At 39.5% G+C, this 15973-nt stretch overlaps 1 protein-coding gene across 1 annotated transcript in view; it reads left to right on the top strand.

Annotated features, from left to right (window-relative positions):
- Positions 1 to 431: 431 nt before the first annotated feature.
- Positions 432 to 15973, top strand: part of LOC124721646 (katanin p60 ATPase-containing subunit A-like 1) — a 116501-nt gene continuing 100959 nt past the window's right edge. Inside the window, exon 1 of the mRNA XM_047246709.1 lies at positions 432 to 707. Coding sequence (XP_047102665.1) covers positions 704 to 707 — 4 coding nt within the window. The 5' untranslated portion in view covers positions 432 to 703. The remainder of the gene's footprint in view (positions 708 to 15973) is intronic.

The following is a 15973-nucleotide window of genomic DNA, read 5'->3' as shown; positions in this document are numbered from 1 at the left end:
TCAGGGAGATTCTGAAAGAATTGAACTATCAGACGCTTGAAGGCAGACGTTATACCTTGAAAGTCTTTAGACAGTTTCTAGTACCAACTATAAGTAAGTGATAAAGCTAGGAATATAGTACGATCCCCCACGCATTGCCTGCGTAGGGTTCGCGAAGACAAGATTTATTACAGCACGCACAGAGGCGTTTAAGCTATCATTTTTCCTGAGCTTCATAAGTGAATGGAAAGGGGAAAATCTGAAATAATTGGCGCCATGGAACGTATCCTCTATTATGCGCTTTACAATCGTTTGCAGAGTATAGCCGTAGAAGTAGATATGAAGATAAAATTGTACATCAAAAAATTATTGGATTGTGCTGTACATCTCGTCGGAAAAGGCATATGCATAGCGTCGATCGTAGCAGACAATCGATCGTAGTATCTGACAGAAGTCGACTGGCACGTAAACGCTAAACTTGTAGACATTTGTTTGAGTTTTGTTGCTTGTGTAGGTGAAACTTTGTAGTCGATGATTCTGCGTAAACTCCCTAGGTGTTTTGGACTTGGGTCAACATAAATCTAGTTTGTGCCTTTATTTATTGTATACACACAAATACCCATTGGGATTACTGTCATCTAAGTGCCAGGAGTAGTGAACAAGGTGGATATGTTTTGGAAATGTTCGACTGAATAACAGCGTCGCTTGCATATTGCCTCTGTTAATGTGTAAGTAATGCAAAAGTGTTGATATGATATATATGGAGCCAAAATAGTTATCAGTTGAAAATTCGGAAATGAAAACGCCGTCGTGCATTTTAAAGTTGCAATACTTTATTAGCCTATGTGTTTCACAACAAACGTTATTCACCCTCTGCAGTAGCCAATTACTGAAGGATTAAGGTGCATTTGCATCTCTTCTTAAACTATTTGGGACTCCATTAGATGGTAGTGCATGTGGCGAATGGTTTATGTTCAATGGGTAGTCAAAGCGTATAAAATATTACGGCCGTCAGCTCTTACACCATGAAGCTGCATTTGGGTTCAAGTTCATGTATGATTTAGGACAATGATAACCTACGCACTGACCCGTTAATAGCTTGAAAACTGTTGCACCAAAAACTCGAGACCTTTCTTTTGGTGTTATTTTACGTAAAATAACCGTAACTACGAAATGTTTGATGAATAATTTTGTTACAAAAAGGTTTTTATATTTTTCGAAGGTGACTATGCTATAGAAAAACCTTTAAAATCATTGGGAGAATAATCAGAAATTTCGTAGAATAATTTTCAATTTGAAAAGAAGTGACAACGGTAATTTCATTTCCTTGATTGTCAGTTTTTAGTGCAGGCCTTTATTTAATTTTTAAGTTATTAGAGTATATGAGTTATAGACAATGTTCTGGTTCTCTTATCACCATCCAAACCTGTCAGTAGACTAAATCATCTAGTACATGAAGTATTCTTCTCTTACCGTAAAACATTTTGCTGTGTAAAAGTGTGTGTTTAAATCTCGGGGACCCATTGAATCTGTTGATATCAACTTTCTTTGACTCATCAAAATCCAGAAGTGTAGGTAATTTCTTGACATTTTATTTGGTGGCTTTGCCAGCTCCCAAACAAATTGTCAATTTCCAACCTGACATTAAAGCGTTGAGCTTCACTGCAGGTCAGTCTGTTCCTTCGAACTACATTCCAAATCACAAAACAAGATAAATGAATATTCTTCATGTTCTATTCTATCCCTGTTAGTGAACATATGACAAAACAATATTGTTACCTTGAGAATTGAAGCAGTTGTCCGTTGTCTGTAGGGGTTCCACTGCTGAACACTGTTGTTAACTTGTTTGCTGCCCCTTTGTGAAGACTGTTTCAGTGACCCAAAGTTTAATTCATAGCATTGTCCTGCCATTGGAAGAGGTTCATTGAGAGATAAAGGTACGGTGATGAGATAAATGCCATTGGCCTCTTGTACCCCAGTAGTGTATAGTTGACCATATAGAGTTTAGTATTGTACAAGGATAAAATATTGTGCAAATACTGTACTGTAAATATGTTTAACCTCTCCAGTATTCACTTCAGATGCACAATACTATTAGGATGGTACATCCCACAACTGTCTCAGAGAAGGTAATTGTTCTTCATGACGTGATAAAATATTTCTTGGGAACTGTCAATATCATTGAGTTCATGCCACACAAATTTAAAGCAGAAGTCTATGTTGGTCACTGACTGTATTAGGGGACAGTAGTTATGATCACTTCACCTGTTTCTGAGCTATGCCACTGGTAGAAGTGTCTTTTCTCGTTATCAGTTGAAATGGCACAGTGGACAGCTACTATATTTGTATTAAGGAGGAAGGTGATTCAAATAACAGTATGGTCCAGATTTAGAATTCCAGTGATTTTCCCAAATTTCTTAAGTTGAATGCAAGGACAGTTCCTGTGAAAGAGCATGGCTCACTTTGTTCCCTTCCTTCCTCAATCTTAGCTTTTGCTATATTTCTAATGACCTCATCAAAGGGATGTTAAACCCTAATCATCTGTCCATCCTTGGATCAATTCAAAAATACTGATGTTTCAAATGAAGTTATACAGCAATATTAAATCTGTTGCCAACACACTAATTCTGCAGTTAAACTGCAAAATTTTTCAAGTTTACTCTCAAAATATGTATAAATGTGTGAGCACTTGCGAATACAGACGTTACTTGGGTGTCACTTGCTTCATTTCTTCCTTTGCAGGGCTGCTACAGAAGTCTGCTGCCTACTTTTAGGTAGCAAAAATGAAAAGGAAAACCAACCCCAGAAACACTCACATTAAAATATATACACTTTTTTCATGTGTATTTCATTTGAATATGTCTTGGTTTGTAATATGATTTCTAAATAGCCCACTGCACCATATAGTCAGGCTGAAATTAATCTCTTAATTTATTGCTTAAAAGAAAATGTGTTAATTTATTTCTGTTCATCTTTTTATGCCTTTTTTTCTGTGCGATGCTTCATAGTGCATATTGTATCCAGCACATATGGGATTCTTTTCAAGTAAATGAGGCCATTACCTTTTGAGGTAGTAATCACCCTGTTTTGAGTGTTGTTACTGTCTGGTGCAATAATTATAGTATTGAAAGTGATAGAGAAAAGAATTTCCTACTTCATGTGTGGAAGTATATTCTCATATTTATGCCAGAGTGATTTGATCATTATGTGTTTATAAAGTCACTTCATAATTGTTTTTCATTGGTGAATTTTATTTGGCTGCCATGTGCGAATTCTGTCACCCATCCCCATATGGGTATCATATGTAACAGCACAACTTTTGAAGTGGAGAGTATGCCAAAATTTTAAATAATTTGAAAATTTACTGGAATATGAGCATAAATTAAATGAGGCTTTTAAGTCTGTAGCAAACTTTAACAGTAAATTACTAAAATAATGTACCGAATATTTACAACTGGTATAGTTTTTGAATTAGGTGACTGTACTGGTCCAGATGTTGGAGAAAATGCAAACTGTGCTAGTGTGTTGTGTCTACACATCTTTCATCATTAGCACATGGTTGCTGTGCTACATAGTCTTTTATTTATTTTATTAATGATCCTCACTGATTATGAGGTTACTTGAGCTTAGAGCAGTGCAAGCATGTATTTTAAAAGTTAAACTGAGGGATTTGAGAACTAATTAATATTGAGCTCCCTGTTCTGCAAATGCTCAGACTAAATATCCTTAGAAATTCTGTACTTAGTTCTTTGTACTTATCTCCCTGTGATATCATAGCTGTTTAGTTACTGTTGAACATCAACTTATCAAAAGCTCGTCTCTCGTTAAGTCTTGATGGTGAGTGCATTGAAGTTTGTGATACTGTATTACCACTGTTTCCAGAGAAGTCACCATCGGCACAACCTTTTTTAAATAAAGGTTGTGGTGACAGGCTCATGGGTAATGTAGAACATTTAGGGCGCTAAGTGATAACTTTGTTCTGAATTTGTGGACACAGTGAATGTGTCATTACAAAAATTTACACATTGCAAACTTCGTACTTATGTTTTCGTCCCTCCTGAAAATTTCTATTTTCCAACTGGTTTGATATTTACAAGTTTTCAGTGTTTGAAGATATTAATAACAACAACAATGTATCTGCTCAAATTGCTTAAAATAAATGAGACTAATTGTCTGATGATGATATAGACTTAGTCCTGATCATATCCTTTATTTTAATCATTAGTGTAGTAATAGTCTGAACATCTTTGGCAGTTAAGGAAATTTAATCTAAAATGAGCATAAAGAAAGTTCCATAATTTCCTATTTTGGGTGCTGAGCTAAAGATATCAGCGGATTGCAGTAAATGTTGTTCCATGAACTTCATAAGAAGTTCCATTCCTGTACCGGTATGAAAGTCCTAGTTGACATATTAATCAGTAACTTCAATAACTACGCCATGCGGCTAATCACATGTTAAGTTTTCACAATTTGTGGGTGCTGGAGATTCTGTTGTACGAGGGCCACCCAGCAAGTAAAGAACATTTGCACATACAGTTTGCACACCTGTCTTGTGGCAGCCAGTCAGTGGTTTCTGGTGTTAATTGTGATGTGGAACAGCTACCTAATGTGGTTGTAACTGTTCACATGGTAAGTGCAGATACGACTGTGACAGTGACTGTGCTGGTTATGGGTCATGCAGACTGTGAGGAGGTGCAAGATCTTATAACGTTTCCTGCAGGCAGAAAGTGTTAGACCCTGTGACATTCACCACAGACTTTTTACTGTTTGTGGCGAAGGCGTAATGAATGCAACTAGTGTCCAAAAGTGGCACATAATGTTTACGAAAGGGGGAACATTTGTTAATGATGAAGGGGGGTCAGTGTGAAACTCCGTCATCACAGATGTGCGGAACCAAAAGGTGGATGACATCACTTGAGAGAATACATGATTATTGACATGCATGAACAATGTAAGGAAGTGTCTTGTTCAGGTATGCCTGACATTGTCTGTCAGCACATAGGGTAACAGAAAAACTGTGCACGGTGGGTGCCACACATGCTCACGGATAATCAGAAAGCTGGGAGAACAGGTGATGCATTAGTGTTCTTGGAATGTTACAAAAGGGATTTTTACTGACCATATGGTGACAAGATGAAACATTGGTGTATCATAATACCCCAACAATGAAGCAACAGTCTGTGGATTGGTGTCATCCTCAGTTGCCACAGAATGCATGCTTGTTCTAACAGAGTGCGTCAAGTCAAAAATTGATGGTGTCTGTAATCTGCGATGGGGAGGGGTCCTCCTTATGAATTTCATACCTCACAGCACAACAATCAGTTCTGATGCATACTGTGCTACCCCTGAACATCTTTGTTGTGCTATCCAGAACTGCCGAAGAGGCAAGCGCTTGTGTGGAATTGTTCTTCCACATGACAATGCACGTCCACTTTCTGACCAGCAGACAGAAGCGTTGCTGTGTGAGATTCCTGTGGGACATCTTTGAGTGTCCTCCCTACAATCCGGACCTGGTACCATTGGACTTTTCCTGTTTCCAAAACTGAAGGAATACACTATGTGATCAAAAGTATCCAGACACCTAGCTGAAAATGACTTAAAAGTTCATGGCACCCCCTCCATTGATAATGCTGGAATTAAATATGGTGTTAGCCCACCCTTAGCCTTGATGACAGCTTCCACTCTCACAGGCATATGTTCATTCAGGTGCTGGAAGGTTTCTTGGGAAATGGCAGCCCATTCTTCATGGAGTGCTGCACTGAGGAGAGGTATTGATGTCAGTCGGTGAGGTCTGGCATGAAGTCGATGTTCCAAAACATCCCAAAGGTGTTCTATAGGATTCAAGTCAGGACTCTGTGCAGGATAGTCCATTACAGGGATGTTATTGTCGTGTAACCACTCCACCACAGGCCGTGCATTGATGCTCGATTGTGTTGAAAGATGCACTCACCATCCCCAGATTGCTCTTCAATGGTGGGAAGCAAGAAGGTGCTTAAAACATCAATGTAGGCCTGTGTTGTGGTAGTGCCACACAAAACAACAAGGCGTCCAAGCCCTCTCCGTGAAAAACACGACCACACCGTAACACCACTGCCTCAGAATTTTACTGTTGTCACTACACTGGCAGATGACGTTCATCGGGCATTCGCCATACCCACACCCTGCCATCGGATTGCTACATTGTGTACTGTGCTTCGTCACTCCACACAACATTTTTCCATTGTTTAATCGTCCAATGTTTACGCTCCTTACACCAAGCAAGGCGTCATTTAGCATTTACTGGCATGATGTGTGGCTTATAAGCAGCCACATGAGATCAAAGTTTTCTCACCTCCTGCCTAACTGTCATAACGCTTGCAGTGGATCCTGATGCAGTTTGGAACTCCTGTGTGATGGTCTGGATAGATGTCTGCCTATTACACATTATGGCCCTCTTCAACTGTCCTCGGTCTCTGTCAGCCAACAGACAAGGTCGGCCTGTACGCTTTTGTGCTGTATGTGTCCCTTCACGTTTCCACTTCCGTATCACACCGGAAACAGTTGACCTAGGGATGTTTAAGGGTATGGAAATCTTGCGTACAGATGTATGACAAGTGACACCCAGTCACCTGACCAGTTTGAAGTCCATGAGTTCCACGGGGCACCCCATTCTGCTCTCTCACTATGTGTAATGACTACTGAGGTCGCTGATATCGGGTACCCGGTACCTGGCAGTAGGTGACAGCACAATGCACCTAACATGAAAAACGTATGTTATTGGGGGTGTCCCTTGCTGGTAAACATTTGGCAAATGAAGACACCTGAAGGACTCTGTAATGACCTTGTTGAATAGCCAGGAGGCCACATGGTATGAAGAGGGTATACACAAACTGGTGCCATGGTACGACAAATGCCTTAATGTCAAAGGCAGCTATTGGAAAAGTAGCCAAAGTACTTGCCAAAACAGGTATATTCAGTTTCGGTATTATTATTAAAGAGTGTCTCTCTGGATAGCCCATGTACATGGCACTATAATCCAAAATTGTCTCTCTGGAACTGTTTCATTCTGTGGTTTAATAAATGTTACTATTTCACCTGAGAGTTTAATCAGCATGGTCTTGTAGCTTTTTGTGTATTCTTTCCACTGCATATGTTTGTGTTACGGATAAGAGAAGGTATTCTCTTGGTATTTTTTTCTTCACTGATCTGAGATACTGTCAGTTTTGAATAAACTACGGCTGCAACTCGGGCTCTTTTGCACTGAGTCTGAAGTGATATACCACCACAAGTCTTACACTCACCACACCAGAGGTTGCTGGGGTACATTAACTGGATGCACATTGCTGAAAATAAAATGTAACACCCTCAAGAACAAAGCAATATTATTGACAAGTGAGGTGACGCTTAGTTCTTCATTGTAGAAGTACATGATCACAAATTCAGACCAAATGAAACACACATCAGTATAAAGGATGCCCATTACACAGTGTATCCATCTCCAGCAGCAACACAGATGGGTATTCTTGCTTGCAAATGATCATAAAGGTGCCAAATGGCATCCTGAAATAGACTGCCACAAGCATGTTGCACCTTTTTGTGTAATTTGACAATGATTCTTGCAAGCTCTGTAGAATAGGTTCCCACTTCATGTTCCACACATGTTCAATTAGTGAGAGATCTGGTGATCTTGTTGGCCAGGGCAGTTGTTGTACACTAAGAGTAGTATGTTGTGTCACAGCTGCTGTAAAACACCAAATGTGACCATGAACTGTAACTGATGGCTCACCATACCATGAACCCTATGGGTCATCATTGAATGCCCTCTGGAATATGCAGCTCAACAGGTCTATGCCATATACATGTACAGCATCACTCACATACAGACAGAACCTACTCTCATCACCAAAAACAACAAAGTGCCATTTCACTCTCCAATCAACTTTCACAACACCAGAGTAGCCATACTTGGTGGTGTCATGGTGTCAGTTGTAGCCACTAGCAAAAAAGGTACGTAGCTTCTGGAATACTTAACTTTAATCCATAAATGGTGAACATCGGTCTGACGGTACATGCATCACAAGATAAATAGCAAATGATAATGGCGCCTTGCTAGGTTGTAGCAAATGACATAGCTGAAGGCTATGCTAACTATCGTCTCGGCAAATGAGAGCGCAATTTGTCAGTGAACCATCGCTAGCAAAGTCGGCTGTACAACTGGGGCGAGTGCTAGGAAGACTCACCAGACCTGCCGTGTGGCGGCGCTCGGTCTGCAATCACCGACAGTGGCGACATGTGGGTCCGACGTATACTAGCGGACCGCGGCCGATTTAAAGGCTACCACCTAGCAAGTGTGGTGTCTGGCGGTGACACCACACATACTATACCCTGATGCCACTGGACACTCCTTAATGGTGTTACATTTTTCCAGCAGTGTATTCGTGATGGTATATCACATTACTAATAGTGTTAAACTGTTAGAAGATGAAGCTATAGTTGCTTTGAAATCAATAGTAAAAAAAAAAACACAGCTTTGTGGGAAATAATAGTAAGAGAATAGCCCTCTGCACAACCAATTTCCTGCACCATGAAAGCAACAACATTATGTACTTGGTATCAAATACTCATACAGAATGAGTGCCAATGGTTCATCTGATCTAATGAAGTTTGTAACTGTAACATGTTTTTCAATGCTGTGCACCACTTCCCATATATGCTAGAAACCTCAATGGAGTCGTTACCACATACATTAAATATTAAATAGTTGCAATTATGGTATGTGTGGCTCTAGAGTACCAGGACCCTGTGCTAGGCAAGGATAGACAGTTTTCTTTGCAGGGACTGCCTACAGAGTGACTTAGCCTGCTATTCATTGAGGGCTTGCTAATCTAACTGAATATCATTTCCATACTATTCACAATTTTATCACCAGAAGAAAAGAAGGGGTCTATATTTTACTAGCCTTTTTCAATTTTTAATCACATATGTTCCATAAAAATTGAAATTAACAAACAAAAATTTAATATTGGTTTGGGGAACTATTTTGATAGATGTAATCTGGTTGAATAAAATTCTCAAACTCTCAGGGGGCTCACAACGCTTTCATCACTAAGTGCTTGGAGAGCATGGGGCCCCCAAGCTATTGGAGCATCTTTTTCCTTTCCTTTCCTTTCCTATGCTGTAGTCTCTCGTCTCTGACTATCCTTCCTTTGTTTTCTCCCTTTCTCATGGTGGCAGCCTTTGATGTCTTTTCCAATATTCCATGGGCTCTGCTTTCCATTCTCGAAATATTCATTCATTCGTCACTTTTGGCTGAAGTAAATTTTGTTCTCCTTGTTTTGACCTTAATTTTCCAATTTTTTTCTGTAGTGTTGATTGATTTGGGAAGAACACACAAATTTGTATCTACTGCAAGCAGTGTTAAAGATCATCTGCACACAATACTTGTATAGGGTCTTCCATCCCCTTCAAACCAAACATGGTAGCCAATACGGTGTGCTGGGGTTATCGTTTACCCTTTCAGTTGCGCCCCATGACAAACAAGGATTACACTGTTGCTAGTTCCCCATGCACTCCAAGTAGTAGTTGCCCATCTTCTTGGGTCATTGAGACTCCCATCAGTGGCCGTTGTGCTAGATGGCTTTGGCTGTGTTGGGGTGGTTCCCGTGGGGGGGGACACCCAATGATCAGAGTAGATGGCATCAGGGTGGGTGTTTTGCACATGAAATGTATTAAATTACACTGAATCAATGACTGTTCTGATGCGGCAGTCTCGTCAGAAAGGTATAGAAATTCCATTGTGGACAGTTATAACCCTATTGCTTTCCCTAACCTGGTTCCCACATAGGAGGAGGGACAAGCAAGACATCTGGGAGCAAAACTATTTATCCAATACTTAGTATGTACTTGAACTGATGGAGATGTTTTTACTGTGACAAAGCAATTATTTTTTTGTGGAACCTACTGAAGATAAATTTGGAGAAATTGAGCCATTGGGAGAAATGCGCAATGGATCACTATTGATAAAAACCACTGACTGGTGCTGCACAACGTACAGCTCTTCACCCAAGTGAACAGCTGTGTGACCCTTGCCCCCCACACAAAACTTTGAATATGGTTGAAGGTATCATATTTCACAGAGACCTTACGCTTCAGTGGATGAGATATGGCCTAATCTTCAGTTGCAAGTTGTACATTTTGTCCAATGTGTCTGAAAAGATCCCAAGAAAAGCTGAACAGATACAGGCACCTGTATCTTAGCCTTCAAAGGAAATGTACTCCCAGAAAAAAATGGTCATTTTGTACAGGTGTGACGTGAAACCTTAAGTGTCACTGTCCATGAGGTACTTCTGATGCTCAAGCTTTCATTGAAAAAACTCCAGAAATTCAATTAGTAAATCAGTTTGGCTTGCTATCTGAAGTGGAGGAAGGGCCTCATCCAGATGTAATTGAAAGTAGGTTGAAGCAGAATATTAGCTTAAAGAAAAGAGACAGGTCGGAATCAAACCAGAATAGGAAAAGAGGAATTCTACTTTTAGGCAGCAGTCATGGGAGGGGTGTGGGCCAGCAGCTTCAGGAGAAATTAGGTGCAGGGTACCAGGTCACAAGTTTTGTGAAACCAAGTGCTAACCTTAGCCAGGTGACAGAAAGCTTAGGTCAGCTATGCAGGGATTTTGAGTAGGAAGATCAGGTAATTGTAGTTGGGGTAGTAGGAAACAGCCTGGCTACGAATCCAAGATACAGTATTAGGAGTGACCTGTATAAAATAGGAGCAGAAACTGAGCACACAGCTGTGGGGTTCGTGGAGGTCTTTCAGCGCCATGATCAGCCCTGGGTAAACACTGCTGTAAAGCATGTTAACACTGAGCTGAACAGGATGCTCCAGACACCAGCAAAATCTCACATAAGTGTTGTTCCAGTAAATGCTATTGGTAGGTGGGGATACGCTACACATGGCCTGCACCTGAATAGGATGGGGAAAAATAAGTTATCTTCTCTATTAGCAGAAACTGTAAGGGGGTCTACCGTCACACAAGGGGTGACCCCTGTGGTCAATGGGTCCAGGCAGACAGATTTTTTAGGTTAAAGCCAAAGGCCAGACATATGACAATCAAGATAAATAGAATGAAAGAAACTTCATGTACAGTAAATAGGGGTAGAGCTAAGGGCAGTATCAACTTACTTCATCAAAATATCAGGGGAATAAAAAAATAAAGTAGATGAGCTATTAGTGTGTTTAGATGATCTCAAAAATAAGAATGAGATTGATATACTCTGTCTGAACACCATGTAACTGTGGGCATGGATAGTGTCAGTATAAGTGGGTATAATTTAGCATCTTACACTTGTAGATCTAGGATGGATAAAGGAGGAGTTGCCATTTTCATAAAACAAGGGTATAAATGCAAAATTGTATAAGTAAGCAAATTTTGTGTTGATCAACACTTTGAGGTTTGTGCATGTGAACTTCAGCTAGATAATGTAGTTTTGATATTAGCAACAGTGTACAGGTCCCCATCAGGAGACTGGGAGCTATTCATAAAAAAAGTTTGACTCCCTATTATGCTGTCTGTCAGACAAAAAGTAGTAGTTGTTAATCTGTGGTGATTTCAATGTAAACTTTCTAAATAATTCTGAGAGGAAAGGTGGACTAGAAGTGTTATTAACAACATATAACTTAGAACAAGTGCTCAATTTCCCTACACGTATAGCTCAAGGCAGTAGCACGCTAATAGATAATGTATTTGTACAGCAAGAGGATGTAAAACAAACACATGCTTTCCCTGTGGTAAATGGATTGTCAGACCATGATGCACAACTGATTAACTTACAAAACCTAACAGGGTGTACAGTTCGGAAATGATTAAGTAAAAGTTTAAGGTCGCTCAACCCGGTATCTATAGAGCACTTCAAAGAAAGCTTAAGAAATGTTAATTGGGTGGATGTATATAATGAGCCAAATGCTAATGATAAATGCAACCTATTTCTTGATAAATTTATATCCCTTTTTGAACATTGTTTCCCAAAGAAAATTACTACATGTAACACCACACACTTTTCAAAGAAACCTTGGATTACTACAGGTATTAAAGTGTCTTCAGAAAGAAAAAGAAAACTTTATGAGACAGCAAGAATTAGTAAAGATCCAGAAGTAGTTTTACACTACAAAAATTATTGTAACATACTGAGAAAAGCTGGAAGGAAATCAAGAAATATGTATGTTAGAGAAGAAACTAACAACTCCAGCAATAAAATAAAATCACTGTGGGATGTTGTTAGAAGGGAGACAGGAAAAGTAACCACTGGGGTGGGTAGTATTACTATTAAGGAGAACGAGACCATCGTAACCAACAGTACATAAGTAGCTAATGTATTTAACAACCATTTCATAAGTGTAGGAGAAAAAATTGGTGGGAACAGTTCGAAAGAAAAAGCCAGGCAGTACATGAAAGAGTCAGTTTTGAAAAAATTTAGTCAGATTAAGTTTCACCTAACAACCTCTCGTGAAATAAGTAAAATTATTAAATCTTTGGAAAATAAATGTTCTGTTGGAGTAGATGACATCTCTAATAAGATATTAAAACAATGTTGAGCAATTACAGCTGATGTTTTGAGTCACATATGTAATGCATCATTAACTCAAGGTATTTTCCCAGACAGGTTAAAATATGCCATTTTCAGGCTGCTCTACAAAAAGGGGGACACCAAAGATGTCAATAATTACTGGCCAGTATCCTTGCTTACAGCATTTTCAAAAATCTTTGAGAAAGTAATGTACTCGAGCGGTTAGCCATCTCAACAGTAATGGGATACTTAGTAAATCACAGTTTGGATTTCAAAAATACTGTTCCACTGAGACAGCAATATTCAATTTCACTGTCCACATAATAGTCTTTAAATAATAAAATATCACCAATAGGAATTTTCTGTGACTTGTCCAAAGCATTTGATTGTGTAAACCATGACATTATGTTACAGAAGTCACAGTTCTATGGTATAAATGGAATAGCATGGTTTAAGTTGTACCTACAGAACAGGAAGCAAAAAGTTTCCTTATATGAATCAAGTGATTTAAATAAGTTTGCCACTTCATCTAACTGGGGTGAAATTACATTAGGTGTTCCACAGGGTTCAACCATGTGTCCCCTTCTGTTCTTGATATACAGAGTTATTACAAATGATTGAAGCTATTTCACAGCTCTACAATAACTTTATTATTTGAGATATTTTCACAATGCTTTGCACACACATACAAAAACTCAAAAAAATTTTTTTAGGCATTCACAAATGTTCGATATGTGCCCCTTTAGTGATTCGGCAGACATCAAGCCAATAATCAAGTTCCTCCCACACTCGGCGCAGCATGTCCCCATCAGTGAGTTCGAAAGCATCATTGATGCGAGCTTGCAGTTCTGGCACGTTTCTTGGTAGAGGAGGTTTAAACGCTGAATCTTTCACATAACCCCACAGAAAGAAATCGCATGGGGTTAAATCGGGAGAGCGTGGAGGCCATGACATGAATTGCTGATCATGATCTCCGCCACGACCGATCCATCGGTTTTCCAATCTCCTGTTTAAGAAATGCCAAACATCACGATGGAAGTGCGGTGGAGCACCATCCTATGGTACGTTTAGCTCCCTGCTTGCTTTATTCGTCGACTTCCGCGGGCTACGCGTGAAACTTGCCCGCACGCGTTCAACCGTTTCTTCGCTCACTGCAGGCCGACCCGTTGATTTCCCCTTACAGAGGCATCCAGAAGCTTTAAACTGCGCATACCATCGCCAAATGGAGTTAGCAGTTGGTGGATCTTTGTTGAACTTCGTCCTGTCGCCATTTTGTCTCACTGCGCTCTGGAGCGCTCTGGTGGCAGAAACCTGAAGTGCGGCTTCAGCTGAACAAAACTTTATGAGTTTTTCTAAGTATCTGTAGTGTGTCGTGACCATATGTCAATGAATGGAGCTACAGCGAATTTATGAAATCGCTTCAATCATTTGTAATAGCCCTGTATGTGAATGACCTCCCTTCCTATCTGAAACAGGAAGCTGAACTGACACTGTTTGGTGATGATACAAGCATCATTATTAATCCGGTAAAAGAAACTCCAATTGAAAATGATACAAATAAGGTCTTTGGAAAAGTCATTAATTGGTTTTCTGCAAATGGGCTTGCTCTAAACTTTGAAAAAACACAGTACATCCAATTTTCTGCTGCAAAAAAGTACAGTTCCTTCAATAAATATAACACACCAATAGAAGTTAGTAGACAGGGTAGAGCATAATAAGTTTTTGGGTGTACACATACATGAGAATCTTAATTGGAAAATTCATATTTTGGATCTTCGAAAGCGACTAGGCTCAGCAACTTTCGCAATCAGAATAATTGCCAATTTTGAGGATGTAGAAATTAGTAAGCTAACGTACTTTGCATACTTTCACTCTCTGATGTCATACAAAATAATATTTTGGGGTAACTCAACATTTAGGCAAAAAGTATTCACTGCTCAAAAGAAAGTGGTTAGAATAATATGTGGGGTTCATAGTCGCACATCTTGTAGGCATCTTTTTAAAAGATTGGAAATTCTTACAACAGCCTCACAGTACATTTACTCGCTAATGAAATTTGTTCTCAACAACATGGACCAGTTTAAAAACAACAGTGACATTCATGATTATAATACCAGAAAAAAGAAAGACTTACACTATCCTTTACTCAACCTAACTTTTGGCACAGAAAGGGGTAAAATATGCTGCTATAAAATTTTTTGACAAATTACCAGATGAAATAAAATGTCGGACAGACAGCAGTAATAGCTTCAAAAATAAGTTGAAATCATATCTCCTTGACAACTCCTTCTATATCGTAGGTTAATTCTTGAATAGGAATAAATAAATCTTTAAATATAGGATATGCATATTGTGCCATTTAAGGTAATGGGGTAAATAATATAAATATTTATCTTTAACTCTATTAAAAAAAAATCTTGTTTCATAAGTGCATTTATTGTGCACTTAACATGTTCCACATCATAACGGCTACCATACCTTGCGATTGATCAATGGAACACGCAACCAACTGACTAACTAATTGTATGTCATCCTGCTGCATGGGAGACCCAAAATGTAGTAACTGCAGAAGATCACTCCAAGAAGGTAGTTATTGTGAACAACCAGTTTTGTGTGTCAACTGCACAGGATGCCATCCTCCACAATCATCTGTTTGCCCAGTCTTCAAAAAGGAAAAGGATACACAGGAATAGAAATCTATTGACTTCATGTTGTACACTGAGGCAAGTGCTTGAATTTGGTTTGTGGTTTTGGACATTCGTTTTCTTCCCTTCCGTCATTACACAACTATTCATTCTTAGCTACATGGTCCTTATTGTTAGGTTTGACCTCTTATCTCTTTTCCAGATGCTACAGAAGTGTGGTTCATGAAGGGAGGTCACCCAACACAGCCTATATTCCAAATTTTGTTCCCTTCTCTCTGTGCGCCCTTCCATTCCTGCAAAATTATTATGCCAATAGACCTAGTGTGGTAGCCATTGTGTTGAAGTGAATTAAACTTTCTTCCTGTGGTGGCCACATGGCCCCATCAGTCTGTTCTGGAGGTAAAACTTATTGTAACACAGAGAGATATGACCCAACAATGTTTCCTTCTCTGGCTATGCAGTGGGAGGAACGTACAGCTCAGATACAAGGGGAGAAATACTTCTCCCAGTACTAAGTGTGTACTATGACCAATGGTGATTCCTTTTCAACTACAATACCACTAACCTTCATTCAACACCTTGAGGACAGATTTGAGGAAATAGCAGCACTTTCAAATATGAAAAGTGACTCGGTTTCGATTAATGTAGCCTTCCGTGCTCAGTCATGAGTGCTGCTCACCTGTAACACGCTGGGTGACATTCTTGTAACTATAACTCCCCCAGCCTCCACATGGTACAGGGCATCATTTTTCACCTTGATCTGCTTCTACATATGGATGACAAGTTTCATGCCAATTTGGAGTGATGTG

The sequence above is a fragment of the Schistocerca piceifrons genome, chromosome X (genome assembly GCF_021461385.2).
Source record: "Schistocerca piceifrons isolate TAMUIC-IGC-003096 chromosome X, iqSchPice1.1, whole genome shotgun sequence".
In the NCBI taxonomy this organism is placed as follows: Eukaryota; Metazoa; Arthropoda; class Insecta; order Orthoptera; family Acrididae; genus Schistocerca; species Schistocerca piceifrons.
The sequence above is the reverse complement of the archived record's forward strand: the minus strand, read 5'-3'. Positions and strand labels throughout refer to the sequence as shown.